This window comes from Callospermophilus lateralis, chromosome 14 (assembly GCF_048772815.1).
Source record: "Callospermophilus lateralis isolate mCalLat2 chromosome 14, mCalLat2.hap1, whole genome shotgun sequence".
In the NCBI taxonomy this organism is placed as follows: domain Eukaryota; kingdom Metazoa; phylum Chordata; class Mammalia; order Rodentia; family Sciuridae; genus Callospermophilus; species Callospermophilus lateralis.
In genome coordinates this window covers 7,310,293-7,329,509 of record NC_135318.1, presented here as the reverse complement: position 1 = coordinate 7,329,509, position 19,217 = coordinate 7,310,293, and the positions used below count along the sequence as shown (strand labels likewise).

Genomic DNA, 19,217 nt, shown 5'->3' with positions numbered 1-19,217 from the left:
CCTTAAGACCACTGCTCTTTCAAATACATGAGGCAGCTAGCAGTTAAACCTCACATCAAACTTCAATTCAGATGTGTTATTAGTGGCATATTGTTTAACCCTAATATCTTGTTAACTGCATTAAAACTGTGTGTAATGTTTGTAACCACCATGGGACTTCCAAAGTCCATTGTTGTATTGAAAAGCAATATAATTGCATGTACCTAAAAAAATAAGAAAAGTAATACAGTTACTATGCTTATGCATGATTTTAGGTGTTAAAAATATAGCCGTTGGAAGACAGTATAATTTAAAAGTATGAATTGAAATGCCTTTTCAAGGAACTTAACAGTCTCTTAAATTATTTTACTATCAACTAACTTTTATCTTTCCTTTCTTTCCAGCTAACTGCCTTCTATGAAAGCAGTCATTCAAGGTGATCATATTCTTCCAGTTAAAATAAGACTGAAATATGATGACCCAAAATTTATTAAAAATCTATATTTTCCAGAGAGACTGATGTATACACATACATATATGTGTTTCCTTTTTCCTGTAATATCAATGACAAGTCTTGGAGAGGTTTTCCAAGCTTCTTTCAAACAAGTTGAACCAACAGCAGTTGGTTAATAGAATAAGGATATCATCTGCAACTCTCCCAAACTTGTTTCATAAAGCTCTCTTGGCAGTCACTCACACTACATTGCACAGAAGAATTGAGAAGAGTTAAATATTGAAGAAATCATCTTTTCAGCTTTGATAGAGAGATTTCACCAGCACATTTGCCAGAAGAACCTGGGAATGGATTCCACTACAGTGATATTGACTGCATCTTTAAGATGTGACCATGTTACTGTGTGTGTATGTATGTGCACACACACATATAGTACTGTAATACTGCAAGAGGGTTTTTTTAACTCCCCATTTTATTTTTTTATACACATTAATCAGATATCATTATTTCAGTTGCAACTATGCATTTGTATAAAGCCATAATGTGGAGTTGATTCACTTTCCCCTGCACCTAATGGAAGCTGCATGTTCATGTTTAAACAGTTGCTGTAATAAGTTTGAAGTTAATTATATCAGTTTCCTAATGCTTCATGATAGACAACCTTACCCATTTTGAATGCCTTAATTTAACTTTTTTTCAAAGTCTCATCCCTTCTGTATTTAAGAAAAAAAAGAACAAGTGTTTACCAGCTCTTAGGATGCAAAGTTGCTTAGGGTAAAAAAAATAGTGCATTATTTTTACACATAGTAGTTCTATCATCAATGTCAGCCTATTTGATTGTATAACAATTTTTTTAATGTATTGGTCTTAGAAACAATAATGGCTAGTATTGGAACTAATATATCTTTGTTGTATATCTTTATTCATCTATCCCTTTCTACAGACCTCAGTATTAGTCTGTGACTACAAAATGTTCTCTTTGCTTTGAACTTACTGGCCACCTTAGATGTGTTTTTATTTCTGGTAAAGACATTTGTGACTATTTTTACATTTTCACACTCAAGATTTAAAAATTGTCTCAAATATAAAGAAAACTAGAATATACTGTAGATATATTTTAAATATTTAAATGTGATCCTCAAACACACAACTGTGTCTGGTGGTATCTCAGTATTGGGTTAAGAAAATCAGTGACTGGGGGGAAGCAGCCTCAAAGGCACCCGATTAAATTTTTATTTTTAAAATGTTCTCAAGACTAAAATTTATGCAGGACCATTCCTGCTGTGTTTCTCATTATCCCAGATAAGTATGTTTTGTACTGCAACAGTATGCAGCAATGGTAGGCATCACGTTTTTAAAAAATCAGTCCTTTATCAGGCTCTCCTGTGTACACACACAGAGTTTGGTATGATCGAAATGTATCATCCAGTATTTCAATGAAGGAAGTAGACATTTCTCATTGCTTCCCTCTGGGGTTAATGCAGAGATGTTTGAAGAGTTGAGTCCCCATTATAGATACGTTTGTGGGAGTTACAGAGTGCACTTTGGCCTACTGATATTCTGAGCTGAATTCTGCTCTTCTCACGCTGTTGGCTCTGCGCTCTTCCCTGCTTCTGTGCTAACACTCGACGTGCTGCCACTTCCCTCGCAGGTGCGTCCTGCAGTGCTGACTGGGACACAGCTTGCTTTTTTTTTTTTTTTTTTAAAAGATTAAAATGAAAAATATATAAAATTTATATAGAAGAAATATTTCCATTCATTAGAGTTGTTAAAAGGAGACTGGATTAATATTTTATATAAAGATTTTGTTACACTATGGGAGGTTCTATCCTATTCTGAATTGGAGAGTATATATATATATTTTTAATAAACTTTATTAAGGTGAAATAATTTCAAGTTTACACGAGTAATTGAAGTATCTGAGTAAAAAGCAAAAAGTTTGAATTTTGAATGCTGTACGTGTATATGTATATACATATATGCATATGTATATATATATGAACAGGGAGAATCATGGTGTGATACAACTCTACAAGAAAAATTAATGTGAAGTATTTAGGGGAAAAGATTTTCTGAGGGGTGAGAAAAAAATCTCTCCCATGGAGATTCTTCACATTATATGGTTTGATAAAAAGATTTATAAGGTTGTTTGTCCAACTAATGGAAATGTGCTTAATAAAAAATTCTGACCTTGGGTGAGAATTTGCTTTTTCCCCAGTTGCCACCTTCATGTACACATCTGTCCACATTTTCTTCCCAACACTTGGTAAATATGAAACAACCTGATTTTGTGCCAGTTTCTTTTTCTTAAGGTTCCAGAATTTCTAAGATATTTGTAAGACCAAATTCTGTTTATTTCTTCACACCTGATTTCTCCTAGAGCCACGAATACCTCCTATGGGAACTAAGAAAGAGTGAATACTGGGATTTTCTTAGTTTAATTTTTTTACTTTTGTGGGGATAGCGAGACAGAAGTAAAACTAGTGCCGGTATTACTGTTGAAGATTAATGTATAATGAATTTTTTAAGTATTAATTTTTTAAGACCTATCTAGAAGCAAGATTTTTTTTAAAAAATCTGAAAGTTTAAAATGCTGTAGCTGACTAATGGGTAGCACCTGATGGGCATGTGTAACCAGTGAGCGCTTTTGGAACTGCAGCAGTGCCCGGGTGCAGGACGCGCCTCTGCGGGGCTGCTGGGCCTCAGTCAGTATATGGATCCTACCCGGGAAGCCCTAGGCCACCACGCGCAGTTTCACAAGTCCTGCTGCTGCTGCTGCTGCTCGTCCTTCTCATAGGGTTCTGAGGGTAGAGCAGACACTCGTAGACACTACACTCACCTCACTGAGAAGGCTCTGAGTAGGTGTCTAAAACCCCTCAGCAGGCCACTGAGCCTCTCAGTCCACGGTGACACTGCTACTGACTCGCTCCCTCGCCTGGCTGAGGCTTCAGCTCCCCTAGCTTGTGAAGGTGCCTCGGCCCTAAAGCACTTTGAAGAAGAGCACTGTGTGACAGTGCAGGTGTCACGCCTGGGGCCTCGCCTGATTCCCTTCCCCATGATGACTTATGTTTGGGATTGTAATAAGTTATGAACTGCATGGTTTAGATAATCATAAATAGCTGATCAACTGTCCCCATGAACAAAAATCGTGCCCCCTTGATTTTTTTTTAATTTTATTGCATCTTTGTAGAAATGTAATTGTATTATATGCCTGCTTTTTATAAAAAATAAAAGAAATTAAGATGTAAGCATTTTCATACTTTGCCTGTGAAATAGTCCTGGAATGCTACAGCTTTCTAAAGCTTACCAAAAAATTTGTCTTCCCTAAAACCTGGGTATAAAGCATGGGCTGGGCATGGTCTAGACCACAGTTGCACTCACCTCAATGTTTTTATCTGTTAAATGAAGTTATGTGTCTGGAATAATTAAAATGTTTGTTCCTTCCCAAAGAGGAAAAATCGGAGAACTCTTCTTAGATATGTTCTTAAGGGAGTTATTTTAAGCAATGATAAAGTGTATCAAAATCTTCTTTGGAATAAAAATGTCACATAATTTGCACTAATAGGTTATAAGTGTATATGAGGAAATACCAACTTTGGATTTTTTTAAAGGCCATCTATGATCAAAACAGCTATAGGAGAATGATTTTTTTTTTTAATTTTAGTTTCTGCTACTGGGATTGAACCTAGGGACACTACCGTTGAGCTACCCCCAGCATTTTTTTCTTTTGAGTCACAGTCCCACTATCTTTCCCAGACTGGCCTCCAGCTTGGACCCTCCTGTCTCTGCCTTCCAAGTCTTTGGGGTTTTCAATACAGTATTTTTCTTCCTCATGGTCCCAAGCGGTAGTTCTGAAATAAGTAACCAGTTTATTGAAAAATTAGATATATTTCAAAAATTACATTAAAGCTCAGTGGTAGAGTGCTTGCCTAGCATGTATGTGACCCTAGTTTCAGTCCCCAGCATCAATCAATCAATCAGAGTCCAAAATATGAAAGTTTATTATACACAGGTTCACAGGAAAGTAAACTATACTAGTAAACATTGCTTACTTACTGCATATAACAGAATAATACCATTCATGTAGAAGGGGGATTTGAGTTTTGAAATGTTAGGGAATACTCTTAACAGGTTTAGGACAAGATACTATAAGAATAAAATCCATAAGCTTTAGACAGAACCTAGCACTGCTCTTTACTCCTATATTTTCAATAACTAAAAAGTGGTGTCTTATACCGAAACCCAGTAATGATACAGGTATAGCCCTTTTTAAATGGTAGCATTGTGCTTAAACTGGGAAGTTCCCTGGGATACACTTCCTCATCCTCAGTGGAGATTACAACTATTAGTACCTTTTTATAGAAATATTCAAAGGCACAGGGTGAAGCCAAAGGACACTGAGCACAGAACACCAGCCTTCCCAGGAGGTGCTTAGCTCTCCCTGCTTAGCCCGGCAGGTGTGTAGCATCAAGCCAGGCCGCACTGTTTTATTTATGTTACAATCAAGCAGGCCCAAAGCGAGCCCTGCTGATATATTGCAGTTTCACTTCTCAACTGAGCAGAATCTCATTCCGTGTTCATTTTAGTTGTGGAAAGAAGTTATTACTTAAAAGATTTTGAAACCTGAAAAGTAGATGTAGTTGGCTTTTCAGAAAGTACTTAATCATGACTTGAAGAACGAGGGCTCATAGGCTGCTGAGCATCTTCTGTGGGTCACTGCAGATATCAAAGATGAGCTTTCAACCTGGCTGTGACCTCAGGAGTGGGAAAAGGGAGGGAAACCCGCCTTCTAAGACGTTTCTCCCTGGTCCTGGGTATTGATCCCTGGGCCTCACATATGCAAAGCAAGCGCTCTACCATGAGAAACACACCAGCTCTTATTTTATTTTGAAACAGGATCTCCCTCCCCAAGTTACCCAGGCTGACCTGAAACCTGTCATCCTCCTACCTCAGCCTCCTGAGTACCTGCGATTACAGGCATATGCCACCATACCCAGCAAAATTGGCATTTTTTAAAACAATTTTAAGTACTCTTTGAAGTACTAAATACCTCTGACTTCAAAGTTTCCTGAAATGATTGACTAAATACATAAAAGACCTTCACGTAGCAATGAGCTGCTTTTTCCTTTGCTTCAGTTACTCAAAATCCACTTTTTGTGTAGCAATAAGGTCCGTCATTCAGCCTTTATGTCGGGCTTCCGGTAGCGAAGTACTGTAGCTGTTACCCATATGTTTAAAGCCAGCATGATCACAAAACGAATAAGAACTAAAAAATAAGAAAGAAGGAGAATGTGGGTATTAAGAGCTTGTCACATCATGGAGGGAAACCACTTCCTGCTCTAGCAGCAGCCACACATCAAGTTTCACCCCCAACCCAGAATGAAATCTAACTGTGGATCAGACATGCCTGGGAAATGAGTTTCCTGTCATGATGTCTGCCCGCAGCCACCGATCTGACTTCACGCTGACCCCCAATCACCTTTCATGCTTGAGCCAGGTCAGGCTCTGGCTGAGAAGTACAACTTTTTAAATCCCTTTCCTCATTTCACATGAGGGGCGCCGCTGTCTCAGGCGGTTCTGTGTTCTCTGTAGCCTAATGCATTCCATTAAAGTTAATTCTGAAGAACAGGCCAGATATTGAAGCATATTTTATAATGAAGTCACCATAAAACCGTGATTCTGTGAAATAAATAGGTCGCTGTTACAGTGCCTTTAAGGCAACGCCACTCCTGATAAATACGGTTGATGAGGTGTAAAATACCTTTGTGATGGTAAAACAGGTAAGCCACACTATTTAAAACAGCCACCAAACACGCTGGTCATTTTCAGGAACAGCAACCACAAGAAACGTTATTCTTGGTCTTTGAAACTTGGTTTCTTCTGTAGGTCTGTTTTGGCTAGTTACCCTTTGACTCTCCCTGCTAAGAAGTCTTCAAGTCCTGAGGGAGACCCAGGCCTGTCTCCATCCTCACTCTCCCACCTGATCTAACTGGATCCTTTCATCAGAATAGTGTTGTTGGTTTTTTTTTTAATAGTACTAAATTGAACCCAGGGGCACTTTACTGCTAAGTCACATCCCCAGCTCTTTTATTTTTTATTTTGAGACATGGTCTTGCTAAATTGCCAAGGCTGGCCTCAAACTCACAATCCTCCTGCCTCAGCCTCCCTAGTGGCCTGGATTACAGGCATATGCCACCATGCCTGACTTAATGAGAATAATTTTAATCCTACAACCAGAGCTGTTAAAAAAAAAAAAGTCTGGGCCAAAGGTACAGCTTCTGGGAAAGGACAAACAAATGCATTTCCCTGTTCTGAAGCAATGTGTCTCAAATAATCCGCTTATTTAAGGGTCTGTGTGTGGGGGAAGTTTTCTAATTTTCATTGGATAGGTGAACAGATACAACCATGTGTTCTAATTGTTTTCCAAAGGTTTATAATATACACCAGTGTCGACTTGGGAGTTGAACATTAGCCTGAGGAACTACTAACCTCTAACCAGAGCACTTTCTCCTCCACCGCTCTCTCCTCGTCCAGTGAGGAGCCACTCCCTGCTCTACAGAGCTTCAGAGGCTTCTCCTGTGGCCTTCTTCAGCTGGGAAGGCCCTGCCTCAGCCCCGCACTCTCCTCCTCCTCCGATTTTCTCCCCGCTCTCCTGCTCAGTGCTGCCAGACTCAGGGGCCTCTCAGCCTCTCTAGGCCTGAGTCCTCTTGGCTCCCAGCCTGCACCTGGCTGTGCCTTGTAAGGGTCTCTCTACCTCTCTGACCAAGTCTCTCTTCTGCTGTAAGATCTCTGTCTTCTTCAATCCCCTCAGCTCCCGCAGAGGTCGGGTTCCCATCAGGCGTGCATCCTGCCCTACTCCTACACTTAAAAAAAGACCTGGTTTCATGTTGTCCAGACCTGCCTGGCTCCAGCTGTCCCCCTGCCTCAGCCTCCCGAGCAGCTGGGACGACAGATTCCAGTAGCTAAGTGTGTGGTTCCTGCACTGCCCATTTTCATTCTGCAGTGGAGTCTACCCTCATGCCTAGTCTATCCCAGGTACTCCAAGTAGTCGCTTAGCAATAAAAATGGTGACCGATGAGGAACACGCTGTTGCCATCCTGACTCTATATCCCGAGAGCCAAGCTGATCCATGAAAGGCAGTTTCCAAAGAGGCACAAATAGAACACAAACAGGAAGCGGGAAGAAAAGTACTTTTGCTTACTTGTAAAATCATTGGTGGTCATTAAAGTTGTTATTATTCTTGCTGTAAAAGAAAATTGGCAGCAATAAATAACTTGCTTGTCAGGCATTTGGGTGTTGAGCTAATGTCGTTCCCTTTTAACATGCCAATATATACTAACCAGTCTTGGAAGGTTTTGTTAGGTCAGATCACTAACTAGCACTACATTCCAGAACCATCCAAACACCAGCCATGCTTCCCGGCACAGTGTTTTACAAACTGCTCCTAAGAGCACAGACAGTTTCTAGGAAGTAGCTGAGTTCAGCCAACTACAGAAGAGGAAGAGGAAGAGGCTGAGCTCTCCTTCCACTGTCTCTGTGCCAACCCACAACCCCCACCGTCAAAAGCAACTTTAAAAGTCTCATTTGCATATTGAGCTTCCTGGTAGTTTCATTAAAGAAAGGCTCCTACCAACTTAAAACAGTGCATTGACATCGCTGAGATCTACCTTGGATTTCACAGGTAAGGAAACTGAGGGCCAGAAATGGGTAAGGGTGCCTGAGTCTAACCAGAACTGTTCAGTTCTAGCTCATTTTTCTGGAAGAAGCTTTCACATAATAAACAGGATTCTGGGGTAGCAATTTAAACCAGCACACATCAGGGTGAAATTGGTTCTTGATCACCTCCTGCAGTGCAAAGCACACGTTCTCACCAAAGCAACCCTCCAGAGGCGCTTGCTCTCTGCTACCATGCTCTGCATTTAGTGCATATTGACATGTAGCTTTTTGGTCTCATCTTCCAGCTAAACCACAAGCCTGAAGGGCAGAGACCAGGCACCTGGGGTGGAGGGGGCAGCTGGAGAGATGGATGGCCAAATTTCAGTGTGACAAGTTCAAGAGACCTCTTGGGCAGCACGGTGTCTAGAGAAGATGTGCTACGTGGCAGTGACTGGCTCCAAGGGCTAAAAACAGTAGCCGGGGGAAGGAACCAGGACGAATGCTAAAGATGCAGACTCCATGCTTTCCACAGCAGTGTGGAAGTCCTTAGCCCCATCTCTCAAAAAGAACACTGGGTTTAAAGCAGTTTACTTTTTCCCATGAAATCACAAGGGCCTAGGCATGTAGCTCAGTGGTAGAGCACTTGCCTAGCATGAGTGAGGCCCTGGGTTTGATGCTCAGCACTGCAAAGAAAAGAAATGGATAGTCCTCTGTGCATTTTTCACCTATTCAACAAACACCTAAGTCCTTATTAAGCACAAAGTGCCATGGGAGAGAGGATGCGATAATAGACTCATCTCTGCAGTTACAGGACTTTCTAAAAGAAAATTTAATACGCAACAGGTCTAAAGATAAATTTGGGAGCTAATAAGTAATATATCTAATTAGCAATTCCAGAAGAAATCAGAGATGTAAAACACATTGATCCTTAAACATTTGAAAGCTAAAAATAAAACTTAAGAAGTCATTTTAAGTAACTTTAGACATTGAAAACCTCAAACCAGCAATTTCTATGGACAGAGAAGTTGGTCCTATAAGTTGTAGGTGAACCATGAATTATAATTAAAATATTTAAAATAGTAAAACTAAAGTCCTATAAAGCCACTGTGGTATCTCTGAATTATAAAAATATATCTATTTACACGTAGCATACATGTTTATGTATTCTAAGTAGTTCTTTTTTTATTTTTTTAGTCGTTGGTGGACCTTTATTTTATTCATTTATTTATATGTGGTGCTGAGAATCAAACCCGGGGCCTCACACATGCAAGGCAAGTGCTCTACCACTGAGCCCCAGGCCCAGCCCCTCTGGTTGGTTCTTGTCAGAGTCCAAATGAATAGTGGAAATTCTAAAATGAAGACCAAACGATATGACGGCAGAAAATCTCCATTGGTACAAATTGGTGATATTCATTCTCAAAAAACAATGTGTGATTTTCTCCCTCCCTCCCTCCCTTTCCTTCCTTCCTTTATGGTACTGGGGGTTGAACCCAGCAGCCCTCTACCACAGAGCCACACGCCCAGCCCTTCTGTGATCCTCCTGCCTTGGCCTCCCAACTTGCTGAGACCACGGGTGTGCACCACCACTGCCAGCTGATAACATATGGTTTTCATCTGTTTAATTCATTAAATTGTTAAGATTCAAAGTTTAAAAATATATCAGTGGTCTCAATATAATCAGTCTCCATGCTTTTCAGAGGACTATTAACATGAGGCCAGATATTTGGAGGAAAGTATACTTTCACCTCCATTTATTTTTTGGCCACTAGAATACAAAATACGGATCTTGCAGAAAATGGTGAGCAGAGGACATTGAATCCACTTGTAAATATGGATACTCTTAGTTAGCAGGCTCTATCTGAATAGCTGTTTGCACAGTATCAAGGCTAAGAGACCACGATGTTTGGAAACCAAGTTCACCACTTCTGGAGAGACAGGATGCCGGCAGGGGCCACCCCACGTCCTTACTTGCACAGGTGTACGCAGCGAGGCCCCAGGTCAGCGCGCTCACAGCCCCCGAGTCTTGCACTTTCCACAGATACTGGAGCTGGGCGAACTTACTGGCCGCGCTGATGAACGTACATAAGTTCTGTTTGCAGATGAAACATAAGAAAGTCAGACCCATCAGAGCACCAGATACTCACTCCTAAACTCAAAGCGGCCAGTGGCAGCCCATCCCCCTGAAGTCCTGGCTGCTCTAATCCACATGGAGATGCGCTTGGGTCCTCTGCAACCTGTGAAGTCAGAAAGCCTCAAAAATTAGCCTGTGGCCCACCAGGGCCAGGTCTACAGCACCTGCAAGTCCAGCCACTGGGTCCACTGCAGGGAGGCCACTGAGGTCACCCACGTGGTGCCAGGTGCAGACCGTGGCTAGACTAGCCCCAAGCAAGTGGACCTGTGAGGAAAGAGGCTCACGGGCAATCTGGAGAGCCGGGCAGACAGAGGAGAGAGGCCAGCCCCAGGGCCTGAGGCCACACAGAGCTTGGGGAGGAGCCAGGAGACCGACCTGCTGCACAGAAGCTTGCCCTCTGGATTCTTCCTGGCTCATCTTTCCAGAAGAAAAGCATCTGTGAATCTTGAAGTGGTCTTTTTTTTTTTTTTTTTTTTTTTTGGTGGGGGGGACCATAACTGAGAAGTGTCCCGTCTTAATACACATATTATTACCAGGACAGCGTGGTGCCCCTAAGACCTTCCAAACTAGGACAGAATAGAGAGGAGCAGGGCGGCTCCAGCTGCTGCAGGACACTCTGAAGAGCCTCGTCCTCCTCTGTGAATAAACTGGGGTGAGAGTGGGGTTCAGGTCTCCCAGGGAAGCCGTCTGCTGCTTGGCTGCTCTGCAGCTCCACGACATGCGGACACCCACTCCCTGTCCCCAGGCCCCCGGGCTGCCATGGAGCAGGTACTCGGGCCTGAAGGACGGACCACTGAGGGGAAGGGCAAATGGAGGTCATGAAGTGTCATCTCACGGAGGGCTGGAGAGAGCACAGAAGAGCACCCAGCACCGTGGCCTTGACCTTCGGGCCTGACTCTCAGGAGCCTGCACCGCCAGCTTCCCACCTTCCGCAGGGTGAAGGCTCACAGCTGCTGCAGCCTCCTCAGCCCCAGAGACCAGAACACAGCCACCTGCTGCAGGAGGCACCCGAGTTCCCACCGAAGACTCCCGGGTCGGCAGGCAAGAGAATACCACCCTGGACCGCAGGGTAGCCAGGCTCCAGGCGGCACTGCTGCACCCAGCCACAAAGTCAAGGACAGGTTGTGGGGGTGGGGGTGAAATCCATGAATTTGCATGTGACAGACAGTGGCCTGTGACCACCAGTGAGCTCCCCTTCTTGCACTGAGGAGCGACATTCGCTTCTGTCATCATGCAAAGATCTGTGGGCAAGGGCATCCTGACCCACTCTCAGAATCCCATGGGAAGTTTTGGCTCTGAGCTAAGTTAGGAAAAAATAAGGCCCTTTTCAAAGAGGAAAAAGAATGTTTGGGGTGGGGCAAAGCTAGAAAAAGAATGAGTATGTGGCCAATACACAATTATCAACCCAGAAAGAGGTTCTCTAACTCAGTAAATCCTTCATCTTCTGACTATTACATGTGGTCAACAGTTACATACGGTGGGATGGGCTGCGGATGTGTCATAAGGGCAACACTCACCATGGCCAGGTCAATGATCCACTTCTGCAGGCTAAGGATGAACCAAGAAGACACAAATCTTACCGCGTGCTAAGGGACATGGCAGCAGGTTGCTGGCAGCTCCACCCCCTCCCATCTCCTGTAGATGCACCAAGAGGATAAGCCACGGGTGAACTGGGGCCTGTTCTGCTAGAACTTGCTGGACTTGGAAAAGACCAAAAGGGTTGCAAGTGAACATGAGCTTGAAGTTAAAAGAGCAAAAGCAGATCCCAGAAGAAAAACACAAAGGCCCCAGTGCTCAGGGACTATTCCCTGGGGCTGGAATGTTCCTTATTCCCGACAAGGCAGACATCTCCAACTTATTGTCTAAAGTTAAGCACTTATGCTGGGCATGGTGGTGCATGCCTGTATTCCCAGTCTCTAGGAGGCTGAGGTGGGAGGATCACCAATTCAAGGCCAGCCTCAGCAACTTAAGCAACTAAGCAACTTTGTGAGACCCTGTCTCAAAATAGAATGGAGGAACTTTGGATTGGGCAAAAGGGAGGGTGGGGAGGGATTATGGGGGTAGGAAAGATGGCCAAATGAGATGGAGACCATTACCCCAGGTACATGTATGACTGCACAAATAGTGTATCTCTACACCATGTACAACCAGAGAATTTGCACTCCATTTGTGTATGATGAATTTAAATAAATTCTGCTGTCACATACAACTAAGTAGAACAAATAAAAACCATAATAATTAAAAAGTAAATAAAAAATTAAAAAGGTTGGGGATGTGGCTCAGTTGTTAAGCACCTCCAGGTTCAACCCCTGCCCACAGCCCCAAAGTTAAGCACTTACAAAAGAAGTCCAACCCTACAAAGTAGGAATTTCTGCAGAACGGTGCAGTGACCTTCTTACTGACTTTCTTCCCCCTTTCCCACCAACTCTCTTTTAAAATTTAAACAGCGGGGGGGTGGGCAATGCTGGGGGGGGGGCGGGGGAAACGATCTGGATTTCCATTCTGGCTGGTGTGTGTAGCTCAATGAAGCTGCAGGACCAGCAAGTCCAGGAGGGGCGGCCAGGTGTCTTTGGGGGCTGGGGCAACTCACTTTCCCTGTCTTAGTTGCTCACCTGCTCAATGGACTTGCCATTCTCTGCCCTGCCTACTTCCTAAAAGCCCTCAGTACACAGGAGGAGCCCAGGAGATGGCTGTTATTGTAACTCATTACATTAATAATGCGAGGATTGAATCCGATGGTGCCTTGTGCTGCAGGTACACCAGAGGCAGCCGGAATCCAGCTGGACACAACCCACTTCCACAGCACTCTCTAACTCGATTTCTTCAACTTCTTCTTGTGACTTTTTCTCCCCTCGATTCTGTACCAGCCCACTTCATTCTATTTATTCTCAATATACATGCAGCACTTTATAAAATCTGACCAGTAATAGAAGCTACTGAAATTCCACAGATGACTCATTCACAGCATTGCCAGATTCCCCAGAGAAAAGCACAGGATGGGGCTGGGGTTGAGCTCAGTGGTAGAGCACTTGCCTAGCATGTGTGAGGCACTGGGTTCGATTCTCAGCACCGCATGTAAATACAAATAAATTTCTATCAATAACTAAAAAAAAAAAAAAAAAAAGAATTAAAAAAAAAGAAAAAGAGAAATACAAGATGCCCAATCAAATTCTGAATTTCAGATTAACCAAAAATTTTTTGGATTAAAGTATGTCCCATGCCATATTGGGGATATACTTGTGCTAAATGTATATATTTATTGTGACTATGGTGACCTCCTTATTTGCTTTCTGTAGGTCTCCACTGTCAGAAGGGTAAAAACATCTGCAGATATTCCAGACTTCAGTGCCCAGTTACGTGAATAGTTTACTGTCAACATCCAGGTGTTGTCACCTGCGGTCTCAGCGTTTGCACATCGATAAGCTGCTCTATTTTGTTTAAAAAGCAAATCACATAATGCTTTTCATCTTCCAAGTACTATTTTCAAAACCCTCAGCCCACCTGGTCTAACCTGAGAGTACAAGCGGCACAGTTCTGCGGGCCCTGTGCTGCGGGAAACAGAGCCACAGAACAGGGACTCAGCAGAGGGTTGGGACTCGCTTAAGCACCACCTTCCTCCCCGTGAAAAGGGTGTGGAGCCCTGCAGCAAAAGGGTGTGGAGGATTAGTGAGCTGGCCCCACCTCCAGTGAAGGCTCCCCCAGCCCTTCCAGGGGTGTGAGGTTGAACAAGAGTGACAGCCAGTCCTCACAAACTGCTGAACCCCGGCCTCGCCCTCACTCAGGTGAGAGCAGCCAGGCTCCCACCCTGACATGCCCTGCCTTGACCCAGAGGGACTGGCAGCCACCACAGGTCCACACCCTGTGGCCCACAGGCCAGGAGGTCAATGGGGTGTGTCAGTGGCAGGGGCTTGGATGCCAGGTGCTCTCATGGTCATTACTTAATAATCTGGCAGAATGTTTCGGGCAAGGAAGAAAAGTCTCAGATAAATAAGATAGGAGATGCTGCTCTGGGCAGGGCCGATTCTATACGTCAGCAGGGAGACGCTAAACCCACCTACCAGCTGATGCGCAGCACACCCAGGCGCCCTGTGCGAGGGTCCAAGCACACAGACATTTTAGTTTAACCAAAAACCATACAGCTGGTGCATGACCCTGCTTCAAAATGCGTTGCTGTTAGCAAGTACCCCAGACCCCGTTTCTTTCTTTCTTTCTTTCTTTTTTCCCCACCTGGGAGCTGGGGACGGACCCCAGGGCCTCACACTACTAGGCAAGTGCTGCACCCCTGAGCCACACCCGGCCCTCCAGCCTTCTCACTCAGATGCTGAAAGGATACACAGCCATGTAGGGCGCCGCCTGTTTCATGTTTCCGTTAAAATGAAAGACACAGAGCAGGAGGGCGACATCTGAAAGGAAAGGCTCTGCGTGAGAGGAGGAGGGGCTGGGAGGCGGCCCAGAGCGGGGGCCAAGGGCCTTACCTTGGGCGATGAGAATGGGGTACTCCAGGTAGGTGAGCAGCGGGTTCCCGTAGTAACACTGGTAGCGCAGGAAGACCAGGAACCTGCAAAGAGGGAGCACAAACGGTCCCGGACCACCCTGCCCCCAGCCAGGCCCCAAACACAGGCGTGTTTGTTGCTAAGAGCTGACGGCTTGGAACCCATGTGCCACGGAACAGAGGTTGGAATAGGGTGGATGAAACGTGCAGGACCTGGGGCACCCAGACTGGCTGGGTGCTGGGCAGGAGTGCAACACAAACCACGGTTATGGGGTCCTTGAAGATGGCTGTTTACCAAGAAGGTTCCACAGAGGGCGAAGCGCTGACCAGGATCAAGGGTGCAGCTTCTGGACCCAGGTCTGCAACGCTGGGCTCTCAGGAGCCCCCTGGAGACGCCACTCCCAAGGTGGCACTCACTGCCGTCACCCTAAGAGGTGGCTTAGATAGAAAGGATCCCAGGGGGGCAGGGACATCCCTGGATGGTGGGTGGGGCCTGAGGGGTTTAATGGAAGGCTGGCAGAGGTAGGGCTGCTCTAAGGCAGAAGGATGCTGTCTCCTGAGGTGCCTCCCACAGCCTGGGGGGGAGGAAGGAAGAACTCCCTCCAGGTCACTAGGAACCGCCTAGCTGGGTAAGAGGTTGGGGGTAAGGGGCTGGAGACCCCAGGATCCTGGCCTTGTTGAGAGTGCAGCCTGGCGCAGTCCTGCCTTCTGGCTCACACAGGGCCTAGCCCAGCCTCTTCCCTCAGCCAGAATCCCCTGCTGTTCTCTCAGGCTCTGTCCCCTGCCCAGCTGTATCTCTCATGTCCATTGCTCCCCAGGGACAGGAAGGAAGGGGCCCATAGGAGGGGCTGGTGCTTTCCAAGGGTCCTTCCTAAGCTGGTAGGGGCAGCAGAAAACCCTTGTTAGCAAGGCATATGGTGGCTGGGGCCTGGTCCTGGGCTCCTGTTCCTGACAGTATCTAGGCTTAGCTGCAGGTGGTCACAGATTAGGAGGCCAGATCCTCAGGGGTCAGCTTCTACATGACTAGCAGGGTCCCCAAAGCCTGGCTGCCTGCAGCCCCAAGCTTGGTCCTCTACTCCCAGGCTGGTCCTCTAGTGCCATCCGCTTTTGGAGGGGGCTCAAATTTCCCACCTCTCCTGTGGCCTGGGAGGGTGCAGCAGTGTTTTTTATTTATTTTTAAATTATTATTTTCTCAAATTAAAAAGTAATAGTTAAAATGTTCACTATAATAAAACCAAGCCAGACATCATCTGGCACCCAGCCACTGTCCTGTTTATATCCCTTGTCTGCTCTGAGGAGTCATCTGAGTTTTCTGCTACCCCACACAGGCTGGAGGTTTAAACAAAAAAAAAATACACAAAGCAAGTAGCCCAAGAGAAGGGGGCAGAGTCTGTATTTGAACCAGTTTTTTTCCAAAAGAATCTTCCCCAGAGGCCACCTCTGGGTAAAACTGATTACAGCTATCAGCAGTGAGCCTGTCCTTGGGTGTGAAGCCCCAGCCAGCTCCCAAGTCCCTTCCTGAGACTTCCTGGGCTCCCTCCCATGGTAGGTGCTCACTCTGCAGCCTTAGGATGAAGGTCAAGAATGTGGAGCCCTAAGAGGGGCAGAGGGGTTCAGAACTACCCTGAGCTAGATCCCTGGGCACACTTGCTAACACCACTCAGAGCCTGGGTGTCCCCATCTGTAAGTGGAGATGCTCCAAGGCCCGGCTCCTGGTCTGTGGGACATGCACAGAGAATACTTTAAAAGGGGTGAAGATGTCTTCATCTTCCTTCTTTGGTCTAAACACGTCTTCTAGTCTCACTGTTTCTGTTTCTGCCTGAGCTTCAGTTCCAGAAGGCCCCCAGCATGGAGAAACCCTTGGTCCACACAGCTATCTCCTGGCCCTCCTGAAGACCCAGCCCAAGTGGCTCCCCTCCCTGAGTGATCAGAGTGATCCGACTGATCTGGGTCTCCCCAGGTCCCTCTGGCTCATGCTCCAGTGGACACACGTATCTCAAAAAAAAATGTTTTATAGTTTGTTTACTCAGAAGGGGGTCCAAAGAGGGTCCATGTCCTTACCAGAGACTGTCCTGCCTCTAAGCTGTCTGATGGTGGTAGACCCTCCTGCTGTCACTTTGCTAGCCCCCTGGTCAGGTCCAGAAAGCTGGGCATGGCCCAACAGGGTTCCGGCCTGCAGTTTCGCTGCTGAGTCCTGACCATCTCCCCAGGGAAGGAGGGGGAAAGAAGAGAGGGGAAAGGGTTGGGGGAGCAGCCAGGATGCACAGGGCAAGTTCCTGTGGAGCTGCCCCGCCATCTCCTATTGTTCTGTTGTCTGGGGATGAAAACAATCCGTACTTCCTGAAGGTTGTGCGGATTAAGTAAGGCAAAGCCCAAGGTGCCAGGAGAGGGCTTGCAGAAAGTGCTCTGAGCCCCAACCAAGTCCAAGAACAGTTGCTGGGGAGGGAGGCGGAGAAAGCTATTGGAATCCAGGGTGGAGCCTAATCCCTTCATCAGGCCTTGGAAGGGAGGCTACGTCGGAGGTGGGCTTTATCACAGCCCGCTCACATACAAACGTCGGCGGGCTGGGCCCTGGCACTGCCCTGGAGGCAGATATGCAGGCAGGCGGCCGGCGAACTGAAGAGCCTCCTCTGTCTGCACGGTGACCAACAGCAAGACCGCCACGCCACCCCCAACTTTTCGGCTGTCTGGCCCAGGAGAGACCACCTTGCCAGGGCGGGTTTGAGCTAGATAAGCCCTGGGATGAGGCCCACCCCTCTTTGTCCCCCAAATCGATTCGCCTTTCCCAAGCCTGCCTGCCCCAGCGGGAACGCAGGCGGAGCAAGTGTGCGGGCTGGGACTCTGTAGGCATCCGTTTTCATCCAATCCTGCACGCGGGCGGCCACCGCGTCTTAGCAAGGGATCGAGCCAAATCCCACTCCTGGCTTTCCACGCCCTCATTCCCCGCACTGTCAGTCAGTGGGGCCACTCAGGCCCCTGTACTGTGCCCTGTCCCTCATTCTGCCAGCGTCTCCCCCTCCGTACCTGACATGCAGGCTGCCTCCCACACTCTGGGCCCCACGCGCTCTCTCCAGATCTGTCCAGCCAGCCGGGGTGGGAGGCGCCCAGCGTCAGGTTATTCTCAAGCCCGTGAGGGGGTCACTAGCCCTCGGGTCAGCCGAGCTTCTCGGGAACGGTTTCCCCCACTGGTGGGAACCCCATCGGTGCCCCACACCGAATGCTCGCGCACGGACCGGCCTCCGCAGGGTGCGTGCAGGACCAGCCCTCGGAGGTGCTGTGTGACCGTGGGGACGGGGCCAGGAGGGAGGGGAGCGGGAGTCCAGCCGGGACTAGGGTCGAGACCTCGCGTTTCAGGGACGTGTTTTCCCAAACAGAAGTTTCACAACTCGGCTCCACACGGTCGTCTTTAACTACCGGTCGGATACCCGCCCAACTTTCAAGCGCCAACCCACGTTCCCTTCCTCCTCTAGCTTCAAAGACATCTCCAAGGTCTGATTCCCCAAATATGGACCTTCTACCTCGGTCCAAGCGCTAGTCGTAGAGGACAGGGAATCGAGACCAGAAAAGAGACCGACGGTGCAGAGCAAGTTTAGGGACGATGAAGGGCTCAAGGCGCAAATGGCCTTGCTCACAGCGGTGGGTTCTGTCACTACAGGGCCAAGCGCTGACCCCGCTGGATGTCAACTTTCCCACGTGTAAAATGGGCGTGAGCAGTCAGTCCGTACCTCCCCTGGCTTGGAGGAGGGCACCGAGGAGGGTGGGAGCGGCCCCGGGAAGTGGCCCCAGCCCCAAAGCGCCCGACAACCCTCAGCTGCCCAGCTGTACTTGATAGCCCGGCTCTCCCGGCTCCCAGCGGCGGCCAGGCCGTCTCGGGCCTTACCCGGCCAGCTCCAGAAGTAAACTCGGGAGGCTGATGCCCCGCGCGCTGCGCGCCGCCAGCTGCGCGTAGATCTGCGGCAGCTTGAGCCCGGCGCACACGCCCAGGGTGCTCCAGTTGCAGAACCACAGCAGCGCGTCCTCCATGGCGCCGGCGGGATCGCAGCTGGAAAGCCGGGGCTCAACCCTCTGCAGCCAGCGGCGCACCCTCCTTCCGCTTTCCCGTCCGCCCGCCCCCGCCCAGCTGCCGCCCCGCCCAGGCCCCGCCCTGGCCCTGAGCTGCGGGGACCACCCCACTCCAGACTGCCAGAGTCCGCCGTCCCGCCCGCCCCGCCCCCTTGTCACTCCGCTCCTCGCCTCGCCTGGATCACCGGCCCGGCTCTGCTGGCTCCGCCCCGGGATCGCCCGGTCCCGGGGCGGCGGCTCCCCGCACCCTGCCCGGCCCCGGCGGTTGCTGATTCACTTTTCCTCTTTCCACCCGCCCGCACCCTTCCGAGCCGCCGGGAGGCGCCCCAGCAGTTCTGCTTCCCCGCGGTTGGGTTGGCACGGGGCAATCGGGCGCCCTCGGCGGGAGGAAGGGCCGTTCTGTAGCGATTCACTCTCTACCAGTGTCTTCGTTTCTTTTTCTC

At 47.7% G+C, this 19,217-nt stretch overlaps 2 protein-coding genes across 3 annotated transcripts in view; one reads left to right on the top strand and one right to left on the bottom strand.

Annotated features, from left to right (window-relative positions):
* Rock2 (Rho associated coiled-coil containing protein kinase 2) overlaps positions 1 to 3,943 on the top strand; it is a 142,439-nt gene extending 138,496 nt beyond the window's left edge. The window contains exon 34 of the mRNA XM_076834028.2: positions 384 to 3,943. The gene's annotated coding sequence lies outside the window, so the exon portion shown is untranslated. The remainder of the gene's footprint in view (positions 1 to 383) is intronic.
* A 405-nt stretch (positions 3,944 to 4,348) lies between these two features.
* Positions 4,349 to 18,796, bottom strand: Slc66a3 (solute carrier family 66 member 3). Of its 2 annotated transcripts, XM_076833354.2 has the most exons (7): positions 18,593 to 18,796; positions 14,696 to 14,778; positions 14,554 to 14,623; positions 11,738 to 11,795; positions 10,058 to 10,178; positions 7,635 to 7,676; positions 4,349 to 5,699 (listed from the first exon to the last, which is right to left on the bottom strand). In XM_076833354.2, exons 1-7 carry the CDS (start codon positions 18,733 to 18,735, stop codon positions 5,608 to 5,610), a joined length of 609 nt encoding a protein of 202 aa, XP_076689469.2. In that variant the 5' UTR covers positions 18,736 to 18,796; the 3' UTR covers positions 4,349 to 5,607. The 2 variants fall into 2 exon arrangements, with proteins under 2 accessions (XP_076689469.2, XP_076689473.1); XM_076833358.2 differs by lacking the exons at positions 4,349 to 5,699; positions 10,058 to 10,178 and adding an exon at positions 10,234 to 10,323.
* Between the last annotated feature and the right edge of the window lie 421 nt (positions 18,797 to 19,217).